The sequence below is a fragment of the Tupaia chinensis genome, unplaced genomic scaffold (genome assembly GCF_000334495.1).
Source record: "Tupaia chinensis unplaced genomic scaffold, TupChi_1.0 Scaffold138517_1, whole genome shotgun sequence".
Lineage (NCBI taxonomy): Eukaryota > Metazoa > Chordata > Mammalia > Scandentia > Tupaiidae > Tupaia > Tupaia belangeri.
The window spans coordinates 1332226-1342858 of record NW_006198412.1 but is presented as its reverse complement, the minus strand read 5'-3'; the positions used below and the strand labels follow the sequence as shown (position 1 = coordinate 1342858).

The 10633-nt window shown below is 47.5% G+C and overlaps 1 protein-coding gene across 1 annotated transcript in view; it reads left to right on the top strand.

Annotated features, from left to right (window-relative positions):
* IGSF3 (immunoglobulin superfamily member 3) overlaps positions 1-10209 on the top strand; it is a gene marked incomplete in the record, with an annotated part of 108332 nt that extends 98123 nt beyond the window's left edge. Inside the window, 3 exon segments of the mRNA XM_027765508.1 lie at positions 22-132; positions 5768-6250; positions 8683-10209. Coding sequence (XP_027621309.1) covers positions 22-132; positions 5768-6250; positions 8683-8933 — 845 coding nt within the window.
* Between the last annotated feature and the right edge of the window lie 424 nt (positions 10210-10633).

Below are 10633 nucleotides of genomic sequence, written 5' to 3'. Positions count from 1 at the left end.
AGAATGTGCCCGGCCAGGCCGGCGGGACCTACGGCTGCCGCGTGGAGGAGTGGCTGCCCAGCCCCAGTGGCCTGTGGTATAAACGGGCGGAGGACACAGCGGGGAACATGGCTGTAACCGTCACGCGACCAGGTAAGGCTCATGGCCCCATGCCTCCACCCCCTCGCGGCTTCCAGTGTAATATTTCATGTGCTGGGTAAAATTAGTTTATTAATTAATAAATAATTTTGCGGTTAACTATATGAGCATTTATATCATGCATCCGTATTCAGAGTTGTCTCAGGTTTTTCCTTTTTCTTGTGAATGGAAAATTGCACATCTGGCTCTGGCCTAAGGTGATTCCGTTTCTTAATTAGAATAAAATTTGGCAATTAATTATTACAGCTCACAGAATATTTTATTTGCAAAGAATACAAGTGGTGGATGTGACAAAAATCTTGAAACAATAGCTATGTGGTTCAGGAAATGAAACTTGTAGATTTCGGTGGAAAAGTATGGATTTACTTGTTTTAAATACAAAATAGGGATATGTCTGCAGCCTTCACACTCTCACTCCTTAATAATTTTATTGGTACTAATGACTATTCTATGTGGCCTTTTGCTTTTCATGTCTTTATTGCTGTTTCTAAAGCACCTGAATACATATAATTACCAGGTATAATTATAGTTACACATTTAAACACGTAATTAGAGCTCAGATGTGCAGGACCCCTGCGTCTTTTGCAGGAGTTCCTCATCATTCATTTGTATCAGAGCAAAAAGTCAACAGTCCCTGTAAAGACAGAAAGCAGAAGTGACTTTGTGACGTTTGTCAGTGTGAACGTTTTGTTGTGTCCCATGTTCACATTGTGGCCTTGGGTACAGTTGAAAGTCCTGTCATCTCTCGCATCTCTTTAGTTGGTGGGACATTGGAGCTTTCTAATCGTACTGGGCCCCTTAAGTTATGGAACAGCTTCAGGAAGGTGACTACACCCTTAGTTATAGGAAGGGAGTTATCTGACTCGCCTGTGTCTTCGAATTACTCATATTTTCCCATGAACTTTTATCCGTGTGTGTGTGTGTGTGTGTGTGTGTGTGTGAACAACCTCTCCTGGAAACTGCTGCTTGTCTTTCCTGAGGCTAACGCTGTGGAGCATGGCAGCTGAATGCCCCCGTGTCCCCAGCTCCCACCCACTTTGCAGATCATTACACCGAAGCCCCAGGTGGAGTGGGAGGAGACAGGTTAGTGAGTACCAGCTATATTCCAGCCGCAGTTAGGGGAATGATAGTGTTCTGTCCTCGTCCCAGCCCGACTGGCAGATCATACTAACAGGGGCCCTAAGTCTGAAGAGAACGTGCTGGATCCGATGTTATACGGCTAGTGTGGGCACACAGAGTCACCGAGCTTCCCCCCATCACGCTGTACCCTCCCAACCTGGCCCTTCAAGGTGGACCAGCTTAATCTACTCCTGTCCATCTAGCCCTGATTGCATAAGTTGTGCTCATTTCAAAGCTTTTGGAAAACAGAGAAGTATACTTCCCTGCTATTAGTAATTTGGTATACAATGGGACTTTGAAAAGTTCATGGAAAAATAGAATTAAAGTGTGCGTTTACTTGGTATACATTTTTGTATGTCCATACGTAGTTTTTCATAGTGTGCATTTTCCACAAACTTTTTAAAGACCTCTTGTACATTGTTTTTCGTCTTTGCCTCATTTCATAGGCCCTCTGGCTCTCTAAAAGAAGTCAGGATCTTGCTGTTTTGTGTGATTTGTATTTTGTTTGTTTGTTTGGCCACTCTGCATTCTTTTGTGAACCTTTCTCTGTTTGAAAGTATTTCATAACCATCCTTTTTACTGTTGTGGAACATTGGCTATACGGAGGCACTGAAAAGGTTTTTTTCATGGTATGAGTTGAACACATAGGTGACTTGGTATAATGATTCTAAGAGTTACATTAAGGAAATAATTGCCTTCCCTTGCTTAGGGCTGACCAATCCCTGTAGTCTGAAGTACGTGAAACAAAAAGCTCCTGCCCTCAGTGAGATCATACTTGACTAGATTAGAGGGGTTTTTCGACTCACAAGACTGGGGGAGAAAGAAGAATCACCTTCATTGCACACAGATTAGGAACCAGAAGTCAAGGAAACAGCCACAGGTGGAGTTAGCGTAGGGTGAAGGGAGGGACAGATACATTTTTTTCTTGAGGGTCATATTTGGAAAAGGAAAGAATGCTGGTCTGAACGAGAAGAAGGGTTGGCTTATTCTAAAAGGGACTGACACAGGGAGCCAAGTGGGCAGAGCAGCATATTGAGAGGAGGAAGGTTGTGGAAAGGTGGAAAGTAATTGCATTTTAAAAACTTATATTGAGTCATTAATGCAAATGAGGCACTTAGGGTCAGAAATAACTGTAAGTGGTTGGGAGAGAAGGTAGCAAAGGGAGGGTTAGATGGTGCTTTACTTCATCTTGTTGGTAATAAGAGAAATCCTGAAGTTGGATAATTTATAAAGAATAGAGGTTTATTTAGCTCACAATCTTTAGGTCAAGGGGCTGCATCTGGTGAAGCTGTTTGCTGGTGGGTCTCCCTGCAGAGGCCTGAGATGGCACAAGACGGCACGTGACGAGAGATTGCATGTCCATGTCTACATCTATTCTTACTAGGAGTCAGTCATGGGGACCCCACCCTCAGACCTCGATCCTAATGGTTGCTAAAAGCACGACTTTTCAACACCATAATTGGATGAAGTCTCTACCCTCTCAACACCCTTACAGTAGCTCAATGGATTTCATTACATGAATTTGGGGAGAAAGGGGGAACACATTCAAACTACAGCAGCCAGGAAGGGGACCTCCCAAGGGAATTAAATGCCTGATGGTCTCTGGCCATTTTGCCACCTTGCCACCATGCGTTCTGTTGCTCCTTACCCAGGGCCATCTCCTTGGACGAGCACATTAGCTGGTCACCGGGAGCTTTGCAGTACTGCGTTAGTCTGTGGAGGAAGAAAAGCACCACAGACCATCCTTTGATGGATAGTTTAGTGTTCTCTGTTGTTTACTTGCCAGAGGGCACATGTGCTTGCCAGAGAAAGAGAGCCGAAGAGAGGAAGAGGGAGAAAGTGCACCCTACAATGGGATGTCGTTGCACTGCAATCCCTTTTCCTCCGTTCTCCATCCTGTTGGGATTCTGGACATGCAAGCATGCATGCCTAGCATGTTTTATAAGCTACCAGCGCCGGATTCACATCTTAGTCAGCCATATGGGATCCCACTCCTTAACCTCTAGGCTATGGGGCCAGCCTGGTCTGTGAAGTTCAGCTCTCTGTGGCTTTGGGGTTACACATCAGCTCTACTCTGGAAGGAGAAGCCGATGAGCTGAGTGAGTTTGCATCGCCTGTGAACTGATTGAATTATCCCCATCCTGCTATTTTCTGCCTTCAAGCAGGTTCTCCCTGCAAGAGCCGGGCTGATGCACTGTGCCCATCTCATAAGCCAATTACTGCACCTTCACAGCCAGTACTGCATTTGGAGCTTCCAGATGGGCCGGGGGTGTGGAGGGGCTTGGCAGAGCCCCACGAAAGCAGTAGGAACCCCAGCTTTGTGTTCACCTGCGCGCGACATTAAGCCAGCTCACTGAAAGCCCAGGATAACAATTGAGAAATGTTCCTATTTGGTCTCCTTCCAAGTGGAAGCTGATTGGTGTCTCTACCTTTGTGGATGTTACATTCCCATCGTCCATGGATGATTCATAAACAGAGCCAAAGGGAGGCCTTTTAGGAGCTGGGGAGTGGATTATTTGTTTGGAACCTGCAGCGGTGAGCCAAAAAACTAAAAAGGCAGCAAACAAAACAGACTCGAGCCAGTCTGGTGGTGCCTGTGAGACTTGACTCACCTGTTCGGGGCTCCGCTCAGTGGGTTCTGTGTCTCCCACCTAAGTGGGGAGGGCCCTTTGTCTATGCACATCTGCCTGGGAGGTCCGTGCTCCGAGGGAGGGGCCCCTTCGGGTCTGTGGTCTGTCATTTGGCTTCAGTCTTTGGAGAGAGGTTCCATCCCTGGCCCACTGTGGTTTGGGTAGTACACGCCATGCACATAGTTTAAATTCCGAAGTTACAGAATGGACGTGTCGTTTCTTAGGGCTGCCATAACACATGACCTCAAGCATAGAAACTTAATAGAAATTCTGTAGGTCAGAAGTCCAAATCGGGGTCATGCTTCCCTTGGAGGTTCTAGGGAAGGACTTTCCTCATTCTTCCAGCTTCTGGTGGCCTCAGGCGTTCCTTAGTTTGTATCTGCGTCACTCAGCCTGGGCCTCCCTTATCATATGACCGCCCTCTGCCTGTCCACCCTTATGAGGGTGTCAGCTACCCCTATGTTTTGGATAATGGTTTGTCCCCCAAAGGTTCATGTTTTGGAGTCTGGTTCCCAGTAGTGTGGTGTTGGGAGGTAATGAGCCCTTTACAAGGTGAAGCCTCTTCCTCGTGAATGGATTAGTGCTGTCTCACAAGATGAAGTTGTTCTCATGAGGAGGGGTTAGAGCCTGAAAAGACAGGATATTAGAAAAGGCAGATGGCTGCCCCCAGACGGCACCAACCTCCTTCCTCTCTCCTCTCACCATACTGTGATATGGCTCCAGGGACCAGCCAGAGGCCAGCCTCATGCCCATGGACTTTCCAGCCACCAGCATCATAAGGCAAATACGTTTCTGCTCTTTATAACTCACTCAGTCTCTTGCTGTTTCTTTTAGCAACGTGATAGTACTCTAAGCCCGCTGCCACAGCAAAATAGTTGTGCCGGGTAGCTTAAACAACGGATGTTCATTTTCTCAGTTTTGGAGACTGGACATCTGAGCTCAGGTTGCCAGGATGGTTAAGTTCAGGTGAGGGCTGTCCTCCTGGCTGGCAGGTACAGCCTTCTCACTGTGCGCTCATACTGGTGGGCGTTCCTCGGCGCACGTGCCTGGAGACAGAGAGGCCACTGGTCATACTGGGCGAGGGCCCTAGCCTTCTGACCTCATTTAACCTTAATTCTGAAAAGCCCTATCTCTAAACAGTCACATCATGGGTTAGGGATTCAACATACTTATTCAGAAGACCAGGGAGTGGGGCACAATTCAGTTATTCAGTCTGTAATCATTAGATTTAAGCCAGTAAAGGGACCAGCAGGTGGCGTGGTGGTTAAGGCGCTGGGTGCTCCCTCGTGGCTGACCACGATTCAACTCCTGGACCTGGTGGCTTGCTCTCTCACTTTCTCTCTCTCTCTCTGTGTGTGTATCTCTCTTGTCAAATTAAAAATGAATAAATAAGCAAAGTTAAATAAATAATTTTTAAAAAGATTTAAGCCAGTAAGACCTTGTCTTAGCTAACTACATCTGCAAAGACCCTAATTCTAAATAAGGGCACATTGCAAGTTCCTGGTGGAGATGAATTTTAGGGGTACACCATTCAACCACTGCAGCTGATACAGTAATTACAAATGTCCCTTCCTCTCTGGGTTCTCATAAGCAGCTATATTACCAACTTCTTGTGAATTCTTCCACAGATATTTTATGCAAATATAAACAGACACGCATATCAGAATAAAATACTTTTCTGCGCTTAATAATATATAAAATACATAATGCTGTGTTACTCAGTTTTTCTTGAATCTCCTTCCATCTTCCTACACACAGCACTGCCCAGATACCTTTTTCATAGGTGCATAGTGTTCCACAGTGTGGATATTGTTGTAATGTATTTAGGATGGACATTTAGTTTGTCTTCATCTCCTCCTTTGTCCCATCTCTCTCCCCAGATGCCGCCTTACAGGTGGACACAGTGGTCCCCAATGCTACGGTGTCCGAGAAGGCAGCTTTCCAGCTGGACTGCAGCATCGTGTCTCGCTCAAGCCAGGACTCTCGCTTTGCTGTGGCCTGGTATTCCCTGAGGACTAAGGCTGGAGGGAAAAGGGGCAGCTCTGGTCTGGAAGAGTCAGAGGAGGAAAGGGGAGAGGAAGAGCGAGAAGAAGAGGAGGAGGAGGACCCAACCGAGCGGACGGCGCTGCTCAGTGTGGGCCCCGATGCTGTCTTTGGCCCAGAGGGCAGCCCCTGGGAGGGCAGGCTGCGGTTCCAGAGACTCTCCCCGGTGCTCTACCGGCTCACGGTGCTGCAGGCCAGCCCCCACGACTCGGGCAACTACTCCTGCCGTGTGGAGGAGTGGCTGCCCAGCCCTCAGAAGGAATGGTACCGCCTGACCGAGGAGGAGTCGGCCCCCATCGGCATCCGTGTTCTGCACACAGGTGAGTTTCCCAGTTACGGGAGGGAGATGTCGCTGCTGATTCTGGGTCTGGAATGGGTTCAGAGCTTGCTTACGTGTTAATAAACAGTTGGCTGTCACAGTGACTTCTTAGATCTGAGCTACAGCAGGTTTCGGATACTCGTTCACAGTTGACCCTGAATTACCCATGCAAGAAACAGGGGAATAATATCGTTTATCATTTGTGTAATAAACCTGATGCTCCTTCAGGTCCTATTTTAGTAAGATTTCTATATTGGGGGAACAGTTTGTTGGAACTCCAGATCATAAAAAACTGCCTGATTTCAATTTTTTTTTTTTTGCACCAAAATAAACTCACACTTCCATTTTCCCATGAACTTCTTGAAGGCCCCACATACATGTTACGTATTTTATATACCACATTGTGCTACTTTTTAGCATATGGAACCTAGTCTTTCTTCAGTGAAGTACCAAGCATCTTAGACTCATAAGGGGAAGGAAAAACATTTTAAAAAAAGAAGCCCGAGTACCTGTCATTCTTGATTTTTTTTTCAAGTTTCTGGGTCATTTTTATTTTGGAGGATGACTTCAAGGGTTCAGTGGATTTTGCATGGTCAGTTGCCCCACCTAGAAGGGCAGTAAAGTCACAGCCCAGCCTGGGGGAGCTCAGCAGCAGAATGGTCCAGAACCAGTTTCTGCTATGCCAAGGACTGTCCCTGCAAAGGAGACTGGAGGCAGTCCTTGGTGGCCTGAATTATTTATTGTAATGAGGCATTTTTTGGATTGACTTTCTGTCAACATGTGGGATATAGCAGACTGAAAATAGTATCTCCGATAGTAAAATTAGCCTTTAAGTAGAAACAAAAAATTTGCTAGAATTTTCCACTTCTTTTCAGTTAAAATATTTCACGGCAGAATCACAATTTTAGTTTTTGAGTGGTATCCACTATTACTTTGCCTCCATCGCCTCCTGTTACCATTGTTACATAAAAATATATGAAGCTGAGTTTGAAGTGTACTTATTTATTCCCAGAGAGACCGAGATACCGTACTCCCAATGGGGTTTGACACCGTGATCCGCCCCCAGCAGCTCCAGGTCACGGGCACACGCATGCGTGGTGTACTCTGGCATGCTCTGGGAGGCTCCTGGTGTGACCCAGTAACCTTCCCACATGGGCCAGCCTCACAGAGCAGTGTGGTTTACCCTTGTACCACCGTCCAGCCCCACATTGAGACTTTTGTCAAATCGGTCAACTCTCAGCAATTTCATGTGCTTTGGAAGTGTAGTAAGAGTATGTTCAATTTGCTTCATACTCATGAGCAGCAGCTATGCAGTGGAAAGAACAGCAGAAAATGCCATGGGCCACCTAGTGTATTGAATAACCCGCCATCCATAGGTATGAGGGGGCTTCCAATAACGTGTGGAAAAATGAAATTGAAGTATGAGTTTATTTGGGTGCATGGTTTTATTATAATATGCGTTTCCTGTGAACTTCCTGAAGATCCCCTCCTAAAAAGGAAGTCGTTTAGGTCATAGTCTATCCAGCCATTGTGCACTCTCATGACTACTAAGCTTCACAGAGCACAGGGATTATCCAGCAGCCTTGTTTTACAGAGACAGTGTAGACAGGGCCCGGCTGCAGCCAGGTCTGCAGGGCCCTGGTTATACAGCAACCCTTGACCTGGGCCTTGGGGTGCCTGGTTTCCTTCTCCATCTCTGGCTCTAACTAAACTGTTCAGTGCAGGCCACAAAAACATGGTGGACATTTATCAAGGGTCCATAATGGCACTTTAAGAAACATTTATTTTCAATTTGCTGTAGGGCACATGTGTTCACCAGAGAGAAAGAGAGTGAGCAAGCCAGGTCTGGAGCTTGAACTGCTGTTGGCCATGTGGGAGTCCAGCGCCTCAACCACCACACCACCTGCTGGCCCCCTAATGGCATTTTAATTAATAACATTAATCAAATAAACACCCTTTCTTGTAAGACTGTCTCACGCTGGCAGGAAGGGAACATGTTCTGTTTCCAAAAAAAGGAGATTGTAGCAGAGCTCAGCACAAAGGGACATGTCACACATTCGCCGGGTGTCTCACGCTGGCAGGAAGGGAACATGTTCTTTGCTCCCCAGGCAGGGCTCAGGTGGACTGGGACAGCTTCTGTACCGTCTTAGACACTGTCAAGTTCACAACCAATGCACTTCGTTTTAGCCTGTGGCTTTCAGGCAGTAATGGTGGCTGTCAGTGGACCATGTCAGCAGGGCTTTGTTGGCACTGACCTCCGAGAGCCGGAGAAGGTGGTGCTGTGAGAAGGGGACAGGGCGGGCTCTCCACCATCAGTGGCGGCCGGGCGAAGGCAGGGCAGTGTGGGAGACCCAGGTGGGCAACGTCTTCAGGAAGGCGCGGCAGGCCAGGTTCTCAACCCTCATTGTCCTGTCTCCCCCTCGTCCTTTTCAGGCTCCAGCCTCCAGTCCATCATCTGCTCCAACGACGCGCTGTTCTACTTCGTCTTCTTCTACCCCTTCCCCATCTTTGGCATCCTTATCATCACCATTCTGCTGGTGCGCTTCAAGAGCCGGAATTCCAGCAAGAACTCCGACGGGAAGAACGGGGTGCCCCTGCTGTGGATCAAAGAACCACACCTCAACTACTCCCCGACTTGCCTGGAGCCCCCTGTGCTCAGCATCCACCCAGGGGCCATAGACTAGAGCGGACTTCGCATCGAACGCCAGCCACGCAGGAGCCGCAGTGCCCCTCGCCGCCTCCCGCTCTGTGATTGGACAGCACCCGACGTCTGGCCGACTGTCAGACTTCCGTTCCGAGGTCGCGCTCCGGCGCAGAGACAGACCGCCGCTAGGTGGCAGTCTTGGTTGGTTCGCGGTTTGCGCGCACACGTGAATCTTGCCCTGATAGGTTTCTTGTTTTTCGGTTTTCGGTAACGTAGTGAGTAGCTTCAGGTGCCGCATCTACTCACTGATTTATCTAGTGTTCTCAGATAGATGTTACAAGGGTCCGTAATCTTTGTAATGTACTCTTTTTAAATCCCTTTGGTTTACCCTCCGGATTCCGTGACGTTGTGGACGAATTTCTCCGTACATGCAACTGAGGGATGGCAAAAGGAAGGACAGACTTTATAGCGACGAGGGATCTCTTCCAAGACTTTTTTTTTGTTTTTGCACATTTGAAAATGCCACCCATGGATCAAAATATATCCAAACCTTTTTTACTTTCTTAACAAGACTTGAAAATTGTGTGTAGCCTGGGCCCAATTTGTATCTTATCTTTTCCCTCAGCCGGAGTTGTTGGAACCACTTTGTAGTCAAGATGAAAGCATTGAATTTTGCTTCAAAGAACTGTATATGTACAAGAGAAATCCTACATAACCCCATTAGGAGTAGATGGTGTCCGGCCAGCCTATCTGTCAGGCAGGCAAAAAAGGCCGCATCCCATCCTTGCCCCCAAATATGAAAACTGTCTAGGAGAATGGGTCAAAAGCTGCAGACAGCACACACTTTTCCGAGTTAAAGTGGGCAGGGGCCGCTTTGAGCAGGTACTGACTTTCAGATTGATCAAAGCCAGTGGTTTGAGAAGCAAGAAAAACAAGGCTGCTTGTTGGCAGGCTCTGATCTGCACTGCAATCTTTGGGGACTGAGCAGGTGGGCCGCTGTCTTCAGGTGCTTTGTGAACCTTTCAAGGGAAAGTGTCTGGCGAGCCCAGGAAGGGGGATAGCTCAGCACAGGTACAGAAGCAGCCGCTGTGCACACTCAGTGGAGGGCACTGGGCCAGCTGGTATTAAATTTGCAGACATGTGAGGACAGTGAGGGATCGAGGTGGATGTTTCCAGGACCTGATGTTGACACGTGAGAAGGAATGACTACCTCCCTGGAGGCATGAAGACTAGGTTTTCCTTAAAGATAGCGGTTTACCTAGTTTCAGCAGATAGCGATCCTGTGCATTGTCTCTGGGTTTTTTTTTGACCCTTCCCTTAGAAAATTGTGTGTAGCCTGGGCCCAATTTGTATCTTATCTTTTCCCTCAGCCGGAGTTGTTGGAACCACTTTGTAGTCAAGATGAAAGCATTGAATTTTGCTTCAAAGAACTGTATATGTACAAGAGAAATCCTACATAACCCCATTAGGAGTAGATGGTGTCCGGCCAGCCTATCTGTCAGGCAGGCAAAAAAGGCCGCATCCCATCCTTGCCCCCAAATATGAAAACTGTCTAGGAGAATGGGTCAAAAGCTGCAGACAGCACACACTTTTCCGAGTTAAAGTGGGCAGGGGCCGCTTTGAGCAGGTACTGACTTTCAGATTGATCAAAGCCAGTGGTTTGAGAAGCAAGAAAAACAAGGCTGCTTGTTGGCAGGCTCTGATCTGCACTGCAATCTTTGGGGACTGAGCAGGTGGGCC